General features: G+C 46.6%; 1 protein-coding gene across 1 annotated transcript in view; it reads left to right on the top strand.

Moving 5' to 3' along the window:
* The window catches only part of LOC146073929 (matrin-3-like), a 33787-nt gene that overhangs the window by 5784 nt on the left and 8615 nt on the right, over nucleotides 1-19388 (top strand). The window contains exons 2-7 of the mRNA XM_083181512.1: nucleotides 1367-2241; nucleotides 5418-5479; nucleotides 7021-7047; nucleotides 7830-7912; nucleotides 15199-15242; nucleotides 18439-18558. Of these exons, the coding sequence (XP_083037638.1) occupies nucleotides 1573-2241; nucleotides 5418-5479; nucleotides 7021-7047; nucleotides 7830-7912; nucleotides 15199-15242; nucleotides 18439-18558 (1005 nt within the window). The 5' untranslated portion in view covers nucleotides 1367-1572. The remainder of the gene's footprint in view (nucleotides 1-1366; nucleotides 2242-5417; nucleotides 5480-7020; nucleotides 7048-7829; nucleotides 7913-15198; nucleotides 15243-18438; nucleotides 18559-19388) is intronic.

Raw genomic sequence — 19388 nt, 5'->3', positions numbered from 1 at the left:
GTCCCTTCTTACATCAGGACCTAGTTCGGCTGAATTTGACAGCCTGGCTCTTGAAACCTCTATCTTGAAGAAGGGGTTTTCAGAAGCCGTTATAAGTACTGTGATTAAGGCAAGAAAACTGGTTTCTTTTGCAAACTATTATAGAGTGTGGAAAATCTACATTAGGTGGTGTGAACGACAAAAGGTTCACACTTCTAGATTAAAAATTTCTAGACTTCTAGATTTTTTACAGGATGGTTTCTCCTCGGGCCTGAGTCTTCAGTCCTTGAAGGTTCAAATTTTGGCCTTGTCTATCTATTTTCAGAAGAAAGTGGCTTTAATACCGGAGGTACAGACTTTCCTACAAGGGGTTATGCGGTTAAAACCTCCTTATAAACAACCAGTGGCACCCTGGGATTTATCCTTGGTGTTGTCAGTCCTTCAGAAACCTCCTTTTGAACCGTTAAGGTCGGCTGACCTAAAATTTGTTACTTGGAAATTGACATTTCTATAACAAATTTACGCCTCGGCAAGGTGTTTTTTTGTGAGTTAGGGGCCTTATCTTAGGTCTCCATTTATGATATTTCATGAAGATAGGGCTGTGTTGCGAACAGTTCCTAAGTTTTTTTTCGTTTCATTTAAACCAAGAAATATTTTTCTTCCGGTATTCAATCCTCCGGAGGAAACCAGGAAAAGGGACAAACTTAAACATTTGGACGTGGTGCGTGCTTTGCGCATTTATGTGGACAGAGTGAAAGAACTCCGTAAAACTGATTCTTTATTGGTTTTGTATGATGTACACAAAAAGAGCTGGCCAGCTTCTAAGCAGACCATTGCTCGGTGGTTGAGGTCGGTGATTGCTTTTACTTATACCAAAGTTGGCACACCAGTGCCTTCCAGAATCAATGCTCATACCACCAGGTCAGTTGCGGCCTCATGGGCGGTGCGCCACGGGGCTATGTCAGAGCAAGTATGCAGGGCTGCCACTTGGTCATCTGTTCACACATTTACCAAATTTGATAGGTTCCATGAGTTCGCGTCGGAGGATGCATCATTCAGGCGAGCAGTGATGAGAACTGCAGACCTGAGCGTACCCTTCCAAAGGACCGGCTCTTAAATGTCCCATGGTTGAGCTGTGTCACCAGGATAGATCAGATTATTAGGGGTCAATTTACTACCGCTGCTAAATCTGAAAAGAGGCATGTTGCCAACAGACCGAAGCTGCTATCGGCAACATCAACTCTTTTAATTTTCAGAACCTTTAGTAAATTTACCCCTTATAGTTTATGGAACTGTTATATATTTAGAAATGTTTCAACAGCTTTAACACTTTTTTTTTTTATTATTATTCATTATTATATCTTAACTTGTGACTGTTTTTCTACAGAATTGTTTGGTGTCTTTCTGATTAAAGAAGATCTTTGAAACCACCTTTACCGTTACCACTTTCAAGCGTGTATATATACTTGTTGTGGGGCATTCTAATTTTTATTTGCCTTTGGGTTGTGTTTTTTTTTTTTTTCTCCATTTTGAGAAAAAAGTACAACAATATCATTTTCTCATACACCCTTTGGTCAAGATTTAAACAGAGCCATGCCTTTCCATCACCGACACAATCCTTCAGGAAGGGGTTTTCACCCAGCCAATCAGTCCTTCAACCCAACATCCAATCTTGGACGGATGTGCCAAGGTCCAGGTTGCCAATCCAACTTTTTGAACCCAGGCTCCACCTCTAAGATGAGTCAGCAAAGGTCTCGTGGCAAATCTTCTTGGCCTAAGCCTCTTGGCGCCTCTAATATGGACAGTAAGATATTGGCCAGCTTTGGTCTTTCCCCTAGGGACTTGGATGAATTGAGTAACTTCCCTAAGGAGGAAATCACTCCTGAAAATTTGCCGAAGATCATTCTACATCTTAAGAGCAAAAGGACAGAAAATATGTTAAGTTCAAGAGAGAAGTCTGGAGAGCCTTCAAGAGTTTCTAGTGATGACTGGAATGACCAAAGACCCTTCAGAAGAGAGAGTTTTAATCAGCGCCCATCAGTTGTTGACTATGGCCATGGGAGCCATTCTAATGATCCATCATATCGTAAGGTTGATAATGATTGTGAACCCCTTGGCTACAGCCAGGCGCAAGATGTTTCTATCTTTGAAAAGACCAGAAGAATGCCTTCTAATAGAAATATTTATGATTTCCGTGGACTGTCACCCAAAGAATATCCTTATCTCTGTTCTCTCTGTGATATATATATTACTGCGTTGTCGGTGAGTTATTTCTAAACTCCATTATCACTTGTTAATGTAAATTTTCAAGTCTGCCGATCTTTATATTTCGTTTCACAAACCACTTAGTAGTTTTGTTCTGTCTTGAGAAAAATAAATCAAATGGTACTTGCGTAGTTTCACAGCGGCAGTTACGCCATAAGCGTAGTGTTCCCGCAGCCAGCGTAGTTAGTGTAGTCAGTCAGAAGTGGCGTAGTGTTCCCGCGGCCGTTTAAGCGTCCCTGTCAGATCCAGCGTAATCAGTCAGCGGTATTGTAGCAGTACATTATATGAGTTATGGCTGCCGACAAATCACTATCCACAGCAGCCCGAAGCGTGGAGAGCGCATGCGTACACATACTCCCAACCTTTTCATACCCCCACTATCCACGTCGGTGTGGAGTCGATTTTTATATAGTGTGTCGCTCGTCACGCTTCGGTCTTGCCACACTATATAAAATCAACTCCACGCCAATGTGGATATTGGGGGTATGAAAAGGTCGGGAGGACGTGCCACACTTAGGGCTGCCGTGGTTAGTGGGGGTTTGAAAAGGAGGCATTTTCTAGTATGGAACACTGGCAAATGACTCCTTCATTGTGAATGAGACGCATGGACAGGAGGCGCATGGACAGGAGACGCATGCACTTCAGAACCCCTAACCCTGTAAGCAGGGTTGATGTACCCTGCCACAATAGCTACTCAGACGCAGGAGCGTCTCGTTGGAGTGTCTGAGACGCTCCTGCGTCTCAACAGATGGAGCGCCTCTCCGTCGGCGCCAGCATGATCCCCTCTCTGCCAAAGAGAGGGGATCATGCTGGCGCCGGCGGTGTGAGAGAGGCGCTGACTAGGCTTGCCGTGGACAGAGATGCAGTTCCCGGCAACAGTACGGTAGTTACTTGTGTAGTTTCACGGCTGCAGCCTACGCTGATAACGTAGCTTAGGCTGCCGCCGTGAAACTACACAAGTAAGGCAGCCATTGGGCTACACTGATAACGTAGCTTAGGCTTCCGCCGTGAAACTACACAAGTAAGGCAGCCGCTGGGCTACGCTGATAACGTAGCTTAGGCTGCCGCCGGGAAACTACACAAGTAAGGCAGCCATTGGGCTACACTGATAACGTAGCTTAGGCTGCCGCCATGAAACTACACAAGTAAGGCAGCCGTTGGGCTACGCTGATAACGTAGCTTAGGCTGCCGCCGTGAAACTACACAAGTAAGGCAGCCGTTGGGCTACACTATTAGCGTAGCTTCAAACGTAGCGTAAGCTGCAGCCGTGAAACTACACAAGTACCAATGAAATTGCTAAGTTTCTATAGTTAGGCAATGAAGTCACACTTTGTCCCTTATTCTGGTTGATTCACTCAAATGCGAATTTGCATCCTTGCGACTCACTCTAACCCCGCCTTCCGATTGGTTAGCCTGCGCCACCCATTCGCACGCGGGATGTGTTCGAACAGATGTTTTACATAAACATCCATTTGCATGCCAGTGGGAACCTCCCCCGTCTTTCAATGGTAGCCGAATGATGGTGAAGGCGCAACGCATATGTAAGTAGAAATGCAGGGAATTGGGCGGGCAGCTGACATCCGGTTATGTCAGCTGTCCGCCCCCCTGCATGTGTGTCATGAACGCATTAACATGTGTATGCCCAGTGGTCTCCTGGGAACGCCCATGAAATGCTGGGCATTCGCATATGCTAATAGCCCAGGTCAGCACCCCACGCCCCTCTCCACCACCCCCACCCCCCCTGCTAGCTGCATCTGGCGAACAAACTTTTCGCACGCATCCAGCGCATACACATGTGCAGAAATGCTGCTGCGCATACGCAAAACATCTGCTCCCGTGCAAATTCACACCCGAGCGAGTCAACCAGAATAAGGGCCTTGGTGAAAAAAAAATATAAAAAGAAAAATATATATTTACTTTGCGTATTGTCATTCGCCAGATAACAACAGGTTTTTGTCACAAAGATCCAACATTACCCTAGCTTTATTCAGTAAGGAAACAGGATACGGGAGACTGGTCAACGTCATTTGTATAGAAGGTTCAACACAGATGAGCTACACCAGTGGTAGCCAACCCTAGCCCTCGAGAGCTACCAACAGTTCACATTTTCCAGACATCCTAGCTGCTGCACTCATTAATCACTGACACATTTTAAAAGATACAAAGATGGAGCTAATTAGCTCACTTGTGATTCTGTGAGGAGACCTGCAAAACATGCCCTGTTGGTAGCTCTCGAGGACTAGGGTTGGCTACCCCAGAGCTACACCAATTCAAATAAAGTACATGGGTTGTTTTAAATTAAAACTCCTGAAGAAATATTTAAGACCCTGCAGAAGCCAAGTAACTATGGCCTCTTTTATGAATGGTGCATTTACCAGATATTAAGGGCTTCTCGTCTTCCTCAAGTCACACGTTTATTTGATTGGCCTTGTTTTATATGGAACCCCTGGACTGGTAACTATTAGCCGTACTTTGAAACCGTTTTCTTTAATCCATTCAGAGATCTGATATTCAGCCATACGGTATGCACGTTCTGCAGAAGTTGATCACCATCGTAGCTTGTTACCCTTGGAGGGGTTTGTTCCCTTTATGATGTAAGCAATTTTGAAGACATAGGGGGGTATTCAATCCGTCGTCACGACTGTCGGGCTAGCCGTGACCCGGTCCCGTTCTCAGGCAGGCGGGATTCAATGTCCCGCCTGCCGAGCGACGAAAAGGGGGCGTTGCCACGAGATGTGGATGGAATTCATCGACCTGCGGCGAGGAGCTTGACAATCCCCGGCAGGTATTGTCGAGATCCCTGTCCAATCCTGTTGGGGAAGACAGCATTGAATAGGGCCTTCCGCTATTTCCCCCCTGTCGGGAATAGTGGCGGGAGATTGAATACCCCCATAAACTCTATACTGACTTTAGCATGGTTAGCATTTCCTTTCCCTTTAGCGAGCAGTGTGATGTCAGGGCCTTCATTTTAAATTGTGTGCCTTGGCCTAGCCTAGCGGGATGTTTGACATATGGCAGAGACGGAGACCTATTACTTGTAATAGTTTTTTAACTGAAGTCTACTATGAAAAGGTTTGAAGGCCTGAACTTTCAGCCCCCGGCTTTCTTGACGGACAATGTGTAACTTGTGATATTCTGGTGAGTTTTGATATTCGTTTTTACTGTTCTTGCAGAATTGGAATGAACACAGCAAGAGTCATTTACATTGTAGACATCGCCTGCTGCTGCTGGAGCTGTACGTCAAGTATTTTTGCTTTAAACTTTTAAGCATCTCCTTTTAAGTGTAATAAGTGTGTTTTTATATGTGGGTGCAAGCACAAGTTGTAGGGGTTCATTCCATGCAATGTGCTGCAGCGATGCCCTGCTTTGTGTCCTGCAGTAGTGGTTACAAAGATTTGTGGATGCGATATTGTAACTGAATTGCAAATCTTGCACTAAAGGGGCTAGGGAGGAGAACAGATTTGCTTATTTGTCCCCTTCATTTGTTTTTACAGAACTTATCTCCTAGGTAACAACTGCAAAATGAGAGGTGCACACACAGAGGGGTAAATGTATGGAACTTGGAGAAGTAGTATCTAAGGGGCAGATTTATTAAGCTCGGCGAAGTGATAAAGTGTCTGTTTAAAGCTCCTAACTGTGAAGTTACAGGCTTGGTTTGAAAAATGACAGGTAGGAGCTGATTGGCCGGTGATAAAAACCAGACACTTTATCACTTCACCTAGCCTAATAAATCTACCCCTAAGAGTGTTATGTTCAAGGTTATAATGCTCCAGCCAATCCGCTCCTACTGGCCATTTACATAATGGAGCTGATTGGCTGGTGCATTATTACCTTGCACATAATGGGGTAGATGTATAAAGCAGTGATAAGGGAGGAGAAGTGCCCCACAGCGACCAATCATCATCTGAGTGCTGCAGGGTTAATGCTGGCCACAGTATCCCATCATGCGTGGCCCAAAATTAACCTGTGCTTCTTTTTCAAAATCAATTGGCTTGTTTTTCTGTGGTCTTGGTCATTGCAAATCCTTGGTAAATGCTCTGTAACAGGAGACCAGCAGGGATTTAGTCAATTGGAACTCTTTTCTGTGACCAAACGAACCCATTGTGGCATTGTCTATCATAGCGTTGCGTGATCAGCAAGCGGGTGCCCAGTTGTCTCTTTGTCTACATATATGTTCCCTTTTATTTGGTACTTGGATCTATGGATATAGCTCACGAATCTGGTTCCCCTATTTGTTTGCACTCACAGTTGCGCAGACAGCAGGCAAGCAAATAGTCATGGCAGCTGTGCGGGGGTGTGGTACAGGGTTCCGACAGTCGGGATCCCGACAGTCATTAGCCCGATGTTGGGATCCCGACTGGCCGGACCCAGACAGCATGGTGAGCGCAACTAAGCTCCCTGCGGGCTTACTACACTCGCCACCCATTCTATTCTCCTCTATGGGGGTCGTGGACCCCCACGAGGGAAAATAGCCGGTGGCCGTCGGGAACCCAGCTGTCTGTGTTTTGACAGTTGGGATCCCGGCGTCGGGTAAATGCCTGTCGGGATCCCATCCGGCACCCGCTGTGCGGATCCCTGGCGCAGTTCTAGCACAGTGATGAGTGGGTGGGTGGCAGCTCGTGCACCGCTACACTGTTGTCTTATGTAAGAGAGTGCAGTAGACCAGAGAAGGCTCGGCTATGATTCTACCTGTTCGTAGCGCTATCTTGCTTTCTGTGTAATCTGTCAACGACTAAATTTCTTTCCTTTTTTTTTCTAATTTGTTTTACTGCTTAGATATCCAGAATGGAACGGACAAGCATTGTAAGTATTAACATGGCAATTCATCTGGCACCTAATTCCCTGAAAGCAGGTATGCGTTTTATGGGGATTGAACATGTAGTTTTAGATATTAGAGGAGGAAATAGGGATTTTTTATTACTAAAGAGGAAATCCTACTGGATCTATACGTTAAATATTTAAATACTCTGTATCCAGTGAGTCTCAATGAAGGAGTAGAAGTTACACCCTTTTTTTGTTGAACTATGTGGGACATGTATGCAATAATGTGAAGATATTGAGTACAGCTGGAGAGAGAGCTTTATAGAGGTAACTGACTGATGTTAGGCCAGCCCTCTGACCAAGTCCGGTGAGACGAAACGCATAGGGGCGTGGCCTAGCATGCTGACAATGTCTGACGAGATCCGCGAGTAGAGACCTGGTGAACACGAGAGTGTAGTTTGAACCGCCTTCTGTGGTACGTGACCTGACCCTTTTCCCGTGTTCTTATCCTTTTAATAAAATTGGTTCTAAAAAATATTGCACTATGGAGCGGTCTTGCTGCTAGTTGTGTAGATATATAATATTTCCAAATGAAAGAATGGCACTCACCAGGGCTTCTCGCTATTCAGCAAATTATTTAATCCCCAGAAAGGAAATACACGACATTAGGTCCGTTCGACGTTTTGGCTTAAGAACGTGGCCTTAATCGTGACCACATCACACCACATCGAAGGACAGACCTATATTTTAATTATTTATTGATAATGAATAAAACACAATCATTCCTTCTGCTGTCAAACATTACAAACAATGTGTTTTTGCAGGGGCGATTCCACAAATGCCGCGGCAGGGATGCATATGGGAGGCGGCCACGAAGGTCAGCATGGAGGTCAGACGGGTGACTTAGGTATGTATAGTTTCATTATTCATATCTCCTGTGTAATAGTAGTCTGTTCATGTAAATGGAAGTTGTGATCAATTCTTTGTTTTCTCTGTATAGTTTGTGCTGAGTCATTTTTTAATGTTTCTCTAACAACAAGGCTTGGAGGACTCTGGTCATGGGATTAGGGGCTAGGGCTGACATTGGCCCTTAACCCTTTTGAGACCTAACATCTCCTGTGAAAGATGTGCAAAATATCCCCTAATAATGCCAGCGTCACTCACATTTGAGAACGCATAGACCCAGGAGCGGTGCCAGATTGCAGTACTCTTCTGGATGATGCCATCTAGCTGGGTTTTTGCTAGCAGCAGCAGGGTTGCCTACCCTCCCAGAAAGGTGGGCAACCCCGCCCCCACCCCCCCCCCTGTTCGCGGCTACCGCCCCCCTGACCTCGCCGTTTAAATATCCGGATATGCCGATCTCCGATGAGGGGGCGGGGCTAAAGGAGATTTAAAAAGTCGGCAGTCCAGTCCAGCGATTTATTATATTGTGTAATTGAATTCACTGATTTCTCCAACTCTCATCTATAACCGAGGTCCTGCGGGCTGGGATCATCTTGGTGCAGTTAGATTATCAGCTCCACTACTCTACCGCTGTTGGACTCTCCAGGAAGCATCTATGAGGTTTTTTTTTTTTTTTTCTAGGGATTCTGCTGTTTTTCTTTTTCCTGTTTAGAATTTTTTTTTCCTGCTGTGCCCGATCAATCCAGGGTTCTTCCAAGAGTTAGTTTGGAAGTCGGACAAAATTTCACAGTTTTGTTCAATACCCAAAGACCCACCGCCTTTTGTAGTGGATACCAAGTTCCTTGGGATTTTCTTTTGGTATATCTGTTTCCCCCCATCCCCAAAGTTGCGGGTAAGGGCAAAGTGGATCCAGACTGGGCGTGCAGGTCATGACACAACAAACAGCTCAAAATGTCAATAGGCCCTGGGTGGCATCTTTCCACTATGACCAGACCTCCTACAAGGTTAATTTTTACATGAGGACCTTGCCTGGTTGGCTTTAACGGCCTGACTTTCTCTTTCAATGGTCCTGGTGACACAGCTCAACACTGGGATGTAGGAGGGTCCGAAGGAGCCAGGCACCTATCCTAAAGCTTTTAGAGGGTAGGCTCCTCCCCTACTGCATCCCGGACTCTTCAGTTCGTGTTAGGTGCCCACTGGAGTGGGTGCTATTCTAAAGGGCTGCGGGAGCAGCCGAAGAAATAGAGTAGTTAGGGTATTTTTATTATTTTATTAACTTTCACCCTAGCTAGGTAGGCACAGTGTGAGGATTCTCATTAGTGAATCCTCACTCTGCTAGCGCAGCAAGAGCTGACAGAAGCGCGTCCTGTCAGCTCACTGTGCACAAGGGAGACGCTGTCTGGCCTCCCTGTGCAGCGCTTACAGCTTCTTTTAAGAAGCTGCCTGGGCTCCGGAGCACTCTGAAACCGGCTTCACGCTAGGTGGGGATCATGGGGGACAGGCGCTCCGTGATGGCGGCGGCCATTTTCTGCGGAGCTTACACACTGAGCTCCTGTTATGAGAGGACAGCAGTGTGTTACAGGCATGTTCCGAGTGGTCCCCAGCTGAGGGGGAGATACTGGAACTAGGAGATCCTACAATGGGAGCGGCTGTCTGGGGGTAGTTGGCGCCAAAAGTCACAGACCCCGCAGCAGCAGGGACTTGGTCCCTTCCCTCACTCTGTTTTGGCGCCATTCAGAACGCTTGTAGCGGAGCTGAGCTGGCTTACAGATCCTGACAGAGTGTTTGGATTTCCTGGGCATCGTTTCCCCGCATCTGAAACCGACAGACAGATAGATAAGTGGCTGGGTGCATTGACTCTGTATAAGCGCTGTTGTACATTGTATGCACTGTGTGGTTACTTTACATCATGTCTGAGCAACAAACTGTGGTTTTGGGGGAGGGAGCCCTTAATACTGTGAGCGCTTGTAATGTCTGTACACAAAAATTTGTACCTGAGCAGATGGCCAAGGGGGGGTTGTGTATTACTTGCGCTACTGTGAGACCCATGGGGAGTGAACACCAGAGGGCAGAGCAAATTGAACCCGCGTGGGCTAGTGCCCTGGGCAAGTCGGTTAACGCTTTAGTGCATTGCTGGACAGACAGGGTGATGCCTTGGTAGAATCTCAGAGACCTATGTCATCATCTCAGCAGTCCTCTGGCTCCTTGCCTCTTACCCAGGCAGATCCTGCCTTCATACAGGTGATGCAGGATACTGCAAAGGGGATCAACAGGTTTAGTGACTTGCTAGACAAAATTGATGTTGTTGCTGTAGGGACCCCTAAAAGGTCTTACTCGGTGCCTTTATTGGTAGATGAAGAGGAGGGAGCATATGCAGATATGCCCTGGGAGCAGGGTGATGATTCTGAGGATCCCTCAGCCACAGGGGCGGAGGATTTGATTACAGCTGTTAAACAGGCTTTAAAACTTTCAGTGGAGGATAAAACTCCTGCTAAAGGTGTATTTAAACTGCAGCGTAAGGAAGCTGTTACATTTCCTTCAGATGAAGGTTTACAAGAATTGTTGGAAGGAGCTTGGAAAACTCCTGATAAAAGGCTGCAGATGCCAAAGAGATTCTTAAGTCTGTACCCCATGCCGGAGTCTCATGCGGAGCTCTGGGAAAAAGTGCCAGTAGTTGATGCTTCCGTGGCACATCTGTCAAAAGCTACTGTATTACCAGTGCAAGGGGGCGCAGCTTTTAAGGAGCCTGTAGACAAAAAGCTGGAGGGTAATCTCAAAGCTATATTTGAAGGGGTGGGATTCACCCTACGTCCTCTTATTGCTTCAGCCTGGGTCTCTAAGGCCATGATTTAGTGGGCCAATGATTTATGCACCATTTTAAATGCTGATCCTTGTGTGTTGTTGCTGGCGGAGAAGCTTAAGGCAGCTGCAGAGTATGTGTTGGAAGCGGAAGAGGAAGCTCTCAAAATGGCGACCAGAGTTTCCACAGTGTCTATCAATGCCAGGAGAGTACTCTGGCTTAAGGCCTGGGAGGGGGATAATGAGTCTAAGAAGGCCTTAGAAACATTAGCTTTTAAAGGAAAGCTATTATTTGGATCTGAATTAGAAGAGATTATTAAGCAGGCCACGGGTGGCAAGAGTACCTTCCTGCCTGCCCCCGCAGCCAAGCAGTCATCAAGATTTTCTGCTTTTAGGCCGTCCTTTCGGCCCTCCCCTAGAGGTGGTGCGTCCTTTCGTGGACAGTCATTTAGGGGAAAGTTTTAGTCCTCCAGGGCTAAGGCCCCAAAGTAAAAATTTGGTTCCTTTCACAAGAAACCGATCACCAAAGGAGAGGACAAACCCTCCGCATGACTGTCAGGGGATTTGCCCGGCAGTGGTAAAAGTGGGAGGTCGTCTATCACAGTTTAAGGATGCCTGGGCTTCACTAGACCAGGATTCCTGGGTGTTAGACATTATAGCCCAGGGCTACAGAACTCCCTTCAAAGGTCTTCCTCCGAGAAGATTCATTCCCACAGCTTTACCAAAGGAAGCTCGGCTCCGTACAGCTCTCTTAAGAGCAGCTCACTCTCTGTTAGAGAAGGGGGTGGTAATCCCGGTTCCCAGGGCAGAGTGGAGGAAAGGCTTTTATTTTTTATTTATTTTAGTTTCTGGTACCCAAACCAGACGGGTCTTTCAGACCAATACTGAATTTAAAGTCACTGAATGTCCATTTGTGGGTAGACCATTTCAAAATGAAGTCTCTACGGTCGGTGCTGCTAAGCCTGGAGCGTATCTTCAAGTCCCTATACACCCAGAACATCAGGCCTTGTTGAGGTTTGCGATAGGAGACCTGCTCTTAGTTCCAGGCGTTGCCCTTTGGTCTGGCCACAGCACCAAGGGTTTTCACCAAGATAATGTCTGTAATGGCGGCTGTGCTCCGACTGAGGGGAATCACAGTGATACCTTATTTGGACGACCTGCTGTTCAAAGCAGAGTCAGCAGACAGGTTGCAGAGTCACTTGGCAGAAGCCATCAGTTTTTTGCAGGCTCACGGCTGGCTTTTAAACTTGCAAAAGTCTCAGTTGGTGCCGTCACAGAGACTCCAATTCTTGGGAGTCATTCTGGATACCCATCTACATCGGGTATTTTTACCGGAGGCAAAGGCCAGGGATCTGGTTGCCTTAGTCCAGGAGATTCTCAGCTCTCGGAGCACATCAGTGTGGAGGTGCCTCAAGCTGCTGGGGAAGATGGTGGCGTCTTTCGAGACGCTGCAGTTTGCCAGGTTCCACTCTCGGGTGTTCCAGTGGAACATTTTGACGGCTTGGTCAGGAAACACACAGACCATGAAGTCAGAACAGATAGTGCTGTCTTCGGAAACTCGAGCCTCCCTGAAGTGGTGGACAGACGTGGATTCCCTTCAGTGGGGTCGGTCACTGCAGTCCTGGAGCTGGCTGGTAGTCACTACCGACGCCAGTCTCAGGGGCTGGGGGGCAGTAGTCTTGGACCTGCGTCTGCAGGGCTTGTGGACTCCAGAGGAATCTGCCTTACCGATCAACATCTTGGAACTGAGAGCTGTGTGGAAAGTGATTTCTCTGGCGGGAGACAGGTTACAGAGGCTCCCTTTAAGGATTCAGACCGACAACGCCACAGCTGTGGCGTATCTGAATCACCAGGGGGGCACACGCAGCAAAATGGCCATGGGGGAGGTGTCAAGAATCCTCTTGTGGGCGGAACAGAATGTTCCAGCTCTATCAGCTATATTCATACCAGGAGTGGAGAATATAGAGGCTGACTTCCTGAGCAGGGAGGAGCTGAAGGAAGGGGAATGGGGCCTGAATCCTCAGATATTTCATCAAATTACCTTGAAATGGGGAACCCCGGACGTGGACCTGATGGCATCCAGGTTCAACCATCAGGTGCCCAGGTTTTATGCCAGGACAAGGGATCCACTGGCAGAAGCAGTGGATGCCATGACTATCCCCTGGGTGGGGAATCTTCTTTATGTCTTTCCGCCAGTTCCAATGCTGGCGAGAGTGTTGAAAAGGATACAGGCCCAAGAAATCCCAGTGATTTTAGTGGCCCCAGATTGGCCAAGGAGGTCCTGGTACTCGAGGCTTCAGAGATTGTCTGTGGACTCGTTTTGTCTACCTCTGAGGTCAGATCTTCTAAGTCAAGGGCCGTTCAATCATCTGGATTCAGCTCGCTTAATTTTGACGGCCTGGCTGTTGAAACCGCCATTTTAAGGAATAAGGGATTCTCAGAGGCAGTGGCTAACACCATGATAAAAGCCAGAAAGTCAGTGTCCTCGGTAAATTATTATAGGGTCTGGAAGACCTATATTCGTTGGTGTGAGAGACAGATGTCACATACATCACGCTTCAAATTTACCAAAATGTTGGAATTTTTGCAGGATGGTTTTTCCTCTGGGTTAAGCCTTCAGTCTCTAAAGGTGCAGATCTCGGCTTTGTCCATTTACTTCCAGAAAAGGATAGCAGTGTTACTGGAAGTACAGACCTTCCTACAGGGGGTGTCTCGGTTGAAGCCTCCCTACAAACAACCAGTAGCACCATGGGACTTATCGCTGGTTTTGGAATGCCTTCAGAAGGCACCTTTTGAACCATTAAGGTCGGCTGACCTTAAGTTTCTTACATGGAAACTGGTATTTTTGTTGGCAGTGGCGTCAGCAAAGAGGGTGTCAGAGTTGGGAGCATTGTCATGCAAGTCTCCGTTCCTGATATTTCATGATGATAGGGCGGTTCTTCGGACGGTACCCCAGTTTTTACCTAAAGTAGTCTCTGCTTTCCATCTAAATCAGGAGATAGTTCTGCCTGTGTTCCAACCCCCAGAGGGTTCAAGAAAAAGGGACAAATTGAGGAGTTTGGATGTTGTGCGTGCCTTACGCATTTATGTGAACAGAGTTAAGAGTGTCAGAAAGACTGATACCTTGTTAGTGTTGTATGATATACACAAAATTGGATGGCCTGCTTCTAAGCAGACCATTGCTAGGTGGTTGCGCTCTGTTATAGCGTTTGCATATACTAAAGTTGGTAGGCCTGTTCCGGCCAGGATTAATGCGCATACCACCAGGTCGGTTGCCACCTCTTGGGCGGTTCGACATGGGGCAACAGCTGAGCAGGTTTGCAGGGCTGCCACTTGGTCATCTGTTCATACATTTGCCAAATTCTATAGGTTCCATGAGTTCGCGTCGGAGGACGCATCATTCGGGTGTGCAGTGATGACAGCTGCAGACCTGAGCGTACCCACCCAAATGACCGGCTCTGGAACGTCCCAGTGTTGAGCTGTGTCACCAGGACCATTGAAAGAGAAAAAGGGATTTTTGTAAGAACTTACCGTTCGAATCCCTTTCTCTGATATGGTCCTGGTGACACAGCGATCCCTCCCTTATGCTCAGTAAGTATGCCAGGTTCATGATATTTCATGTTATTTGGTTAAAAGTTATTGTTGAAAAATGTGCATATAATATGTGCAGGCGTTTGTACTGAGTTAATGTATTCCAGTGGCTTTGAAAGATTGAACTGAAGAGTCCGGGATGCAGTAGGGGAGGAGCCTACCCTCTAAAAGCTTTAGGATAGGTGCCTGGCTCCTTCGGACCCTCCTACATCCCAGTGTTGAGCTGTGTCACCAGGACCATATCAGAGAAAGGGATTCGAACGGTAAGTTCTTACAAAAATCCCTTTTTTGAGACAAAGCTTTTTAAGGCAAAATGTTGTTCTCACTCTGTGTTGTCTCTACTAAGCTGCAGGCCCAGAATCTGGTTTTGTCATGCAATTACAACAGGATAGAGAAAATCTATATATTGTGTTTTTAACAGACAAAGGTCCATATTTCCAAATTTCTACTATCGTTTCTTGGCCTTCCTTCGAGGCCGAATTAAAGCCTAGCTGAAAGGTCAGATTTCAGCTCTGTCCAATTTGTTTTTAGCTGTGTTTGGCCCTTCTTCCAGAGACTTGAACTTTCTAACAGGGCAAGATGCACATTCAAGCACGGTTCTGTCTGCATACAGCACTGTGGGATCCTTACAATTTAAAGCTTGGTTACTTTACATGCCAACTCCAGCCTCAACCATCACTCTCCATGCTGTGCTGCGTGGATCCATGGATACCCTGGCCTATCCTAACAGAGTTCCTAAAAGTCCACAAGCTCTGTGTCATTTCTTCCCGCTTGTAATATTCAGCATATAACATAATGGATTTCAGTTTCCAACTTTATTCTGTGTTTGTGTGTGAAGCAGAGCTTTTGGTGTAATGCGTGTTTTATATATTTTATATTTGTTTCTTTTTAAATGTGCAGGAGCTAAAGATCTGCCTGGACCAAAACACCTGGAAATGGGACAAGTAAGTCCATCCTTATATTAGTGTTGTTTCTTGACGACTAAGAGGCTTTTCGCATGGCAAACACTGTTTCTCCTTCATCCACTAGGTGGCACTGGAGTGCTTTTAGTGCTTTATAGACTGCGACCGCAAGGAGCATGGGCACTTTAAAGTCTAGCCACACTGTTTAATATTTAAAGTGCCCAAGCTCCTTGTGGTCACCTTCTATTCCCCACTGTAAAGCACTCCTAGTGTTCATTCTAGCACCCGCTATCTTTGAAAACCCATGCAGTTCCTGTTCCCTGCCTGGGGTGTCGCTGTCTGCTGGGGTGTTTCTAGCACAGGTCTGGTTTGCATATCAGTGCTGATATACAGACCACACAGTGCTAGAAGCACTACAGCAGACAGTGACACCCCAGGCAGAGAAGAGGAACTGCATGGGTTTTCAAAGATAGCGGGTGCTAGAATGAACACTGCACTCCAGTGCCACCTTGTTTTTTTTCCACGATTTTTGTCTGATGTTTTATTGGGCTATCTAGTGCCCAGTTTACTGCGCGAAAATTTACCGTTTATTGTGTGAAAATACAGGGTTACTATAGAAGTACACACTTTCAATGTTTTATATCAACCAAAGTATTATACCCCTTTTACACCGCCGAAAAATCCGGGTCAGCGGCGGGTCAGACCCGGATCTTCGGCGGTGTAAATCCCTACCGCCGTGTCCCTTTACACGGGACTTCTACCCAGGTCCTGACCTGGGTAGAACACGGCTAGGACCTGGGTAGAGGGCGGTGTAAATGGGAACGCCGGGTCGGATGACCCGGCTCCCATTTACATGAATGAGGAACGTCCAACCTGCAGACCGCAGCGTCCGCAGGTTGGACGGATTGTCAGCCTGACACTGACAGCCGGCGCTGCTGTCTGCTATACCCTGCAGACAGCAGCGGTGGCGGGGGAGGGAGGTGAACGGATGCCTGTGTGCGGCATCCATTCACCTCCTGTGCGACGGTGGGGTGGGGGGGTGCGCGCGGGGACTGGGGGCAGCCCAGCAGCTTACCTTAGTGCTGGGCTGCCCCCAGCAGCGTTCCGGTCCGGCGGTGGCGGTGATTGGCGCTTGGAGATGACATCATCCTGTCATCTCCAAGCACCGGGAGGGGGGGGGGGGGGGCGGGTGCGGGCCGTGCTGGGCTGTCCGCCCGGTGTAAATTGCACTAAACGCCGGGTCGCACCCGGCTTGAACCTGGGTCTAAAAAAGCCGGGTGCGACCCGGCGTTTTGGTGTAAAAGGGGTATTATTGATATAGTTAAAATACTTACATGAATATGTAAGTGTCTAAGAATAAGGCAGGACAAGATGTAGCGGATGTAAAATTCCATTGGCTGGGGCATCGGAGAGGGGAGTGAGGTTTCTCCTCCAAAATGAAGATTGTTCATGGCAAACTGATTTTATGCTGTTAGTGGCACACAATCCCCTTGCATCGCCTGGCAGCTTCCCGGGCGGCAGAATCACATGCAATATACCGTATGCTGTCCTTTTGCATACAATATATCCCATGGAATCCCAGCAAGGGCTGCAGACCTGATAAATCTGTAGTGCAGCCCTTGCGATCTCCGGTACTTCGAAGCCGAGATAAAATACACGTGATTTGATGCACTTCATCCGAAATTCTCTGCCCGATCCGGTGGAATCGGCTGAAAAGTGTCCAAATCCCACTAGTGTATGGGCACCTTAAAGCTGACTCGCTGACGCCACCAACAATATCTTTTTCACTGCTTACAGTGTACATCTTCCCTCCTGTTGTCAAAGCCCACTTCTCTTCACATGTCACTCACAGCTCTCCTATACTCCAACACTCAGTGACCATCTTCATACTCATCTCCATCATTGGCATCAAGCCTCTAGTTGTATGTTGATTGAGTCCTCACTACTTACATTTAAGCTGTAATGTGTATTGAACTGTGGTGCTCTTTATTTGTACTCTACTTTTGTTATTTATTCAATGTTATGCCAAGTTTTGTCTCCCTGTATTGTTCCTTTGTACGGCGCTGCGAAACACTTGTGGCGCCTTATAAATAAAATAATAATAACATCCAGCGCAGGGTAAATACCATGCCTGTTGTACAACATTACATATCCGGTTTATATTTGTATCTAGAATTCACAGGCTTGTTACACGTAGAGACAACACAGTTTTATTTAAATGTATTTTTTAAATATATTATATATATTTGGACAAATTTTTGTGCAGTTTTCATTAATATATAGTGCAGTTCTTGAGGAAGGTTTTGGTATATTAAACATCGCCCTATGCCATATTTTAGCCGAGCAATAACTATTTAATGAATTAAGTTTATCACTGACGTGCCATGCACTAGTATATAATGCGGCGATCGGCCATGTACCCATGGCCCTAACAATAAATTTTAATCCGCCGATATATATATATATATATATATATATATATATATATATATATATATATATATATATATATATAGTTTTGAAGTTGAGCTGTGTATTTACCTGCACCTTATGTCACCTGTCTGTCTCCCCCTCCTTCTAGAGTGTAAGCTCCTTAGAGCAGGGTCCTCTTCCCTCCTGTTCTCAAAGCACTCTGCTTGCATTTCAACTACAGCTCTCTTACTCACATAGAATCTGTACCTGCATCTATTCTCACTCACTTCCCTATATCTCAGCTGTATTGTGTACTAAAAATTGTGCTTTAATTGTGTCACCATGTGGCACCGCTGAATGGCTGCCTGGGTGCTGCGCAGCTCAGTAATTATATGTTCCCCATGTCCGTGTCCCTCATTAGAGTACATCTAGTATATATCTGTACGTGTCCTATATCTGTACTGTTACTGGCTACCTATCTGGCTGGTGCAATCACCATGTGGCGCAGCTGAATGGCTGTACTGTTACTGGCTACCTATCTGGCTGGTGCAATCACCATGTGGCGCCGCTGAATGACTGCCTGGGTACTGCACAGCTCGGTAATTATATGTTCCCCATGTCCGTGTCCCTTATTAGAATGCGTCTTGTGTATATCTGTATGTGTGATGTATTTCTGTACTGCCATGATTGCCTGTTCCTTGTACTGATAACCCTTTGTATTACAGTATGTGCACTGTTATTTAATGTTTGTAAAGCTCCTTGAGTCCTGTTGGAGAAAGTGCGCTATATAAATAAAACTTACTATTTATTTTCCTCTCCCTATCAGGAAACCGGCAGAGTGGTTCATGTTACAGACTTGGTACCATCAATGTACCTGAAGTTTGAGCTTCTAAAACTTGCAGAGCCATTTGGTGCGATAAGCAGCTATTCGGTTAAGAAGAATGATGTATGAACATTAGGCACGCTTTTTGGACTACAGTTTGTGCAAGATATAAAACATATGGAATTTAAAAACAATTATGGATGATATAGGCCATTTTTTTTTGTTAATTTGACAAAATGCATGTGAATATACAGTAGTATGTAGGTGGGGAGGTGAAGGTGCACCTGTCAAAACATAATGCAGGTCTCCGATGGAGCAGAAGGGCAAGAGGGGTAATGAAGCAGTGCATCACTGACCCCTCCCCAAAGCTCATGTGATTGGCAAACAGCCAATCACCTCCAGGCTCTGTGGTAGGCAGGGACCAGTGTTGAGGGACCAATGAGGAGGCACAGAGAGATATTGCTGCTTTATGTTCCTCCTGCTCAGACCCTTCATCCCAATTCAGACCTGCTCGCTAAGCTGCGAGTTTTCATAGTCTACTGAGCAGGATAACGGCGCCAAGCGCACGCCACACAAATCCCTTTGCAGGGATGTGAATGGAGGTGTGTACGCGCACAGAGGTGATGGTCACTTACCATTCAATGATTTTTTTCCCTCTGCCCGGCGTTTGATTAAGGAGTCTCTCTGCGACTGTATGGTTCGGCGCAAATTTTTGGGGGGGGCCACGTCTGCATTCGCTGGGGCCCACCCAGCATTTCTGTGGACGTACCCATAGTTTTTGTGATGTCACTCAGGCTGCGAGCGCCTCGACAAAGAAAAACTTAGCAGTAGGCACTCGCAGCCGAGGGCCAGCACATGTGCAGACCTAAACCATCGGTGGATGGGCCGACTTTGGACTTTTGCGAACAAATCTCAATTAGCCCCTAAGGGGCTGATACACTGAGCCAATTTGG

Source organism: Crinia signifera, chromosome 4 (assembly GCF_055691185.1).
Source record: "Crinia signifera chromosome 4, ASM5569118v1, whole genome shotgun sequence".
NCBI classification, from domain to species: Eukaryota; Metazoa; Chordata; class Amphibia; order Anura; family Myobatrachidae; genus Crinia; species Crinia signifera.
The sequence above is the reverse complement of the archived record's forward strand: the minus strand, read 5'-3'. Positions and strand labels throughout refer to the sequence as shown.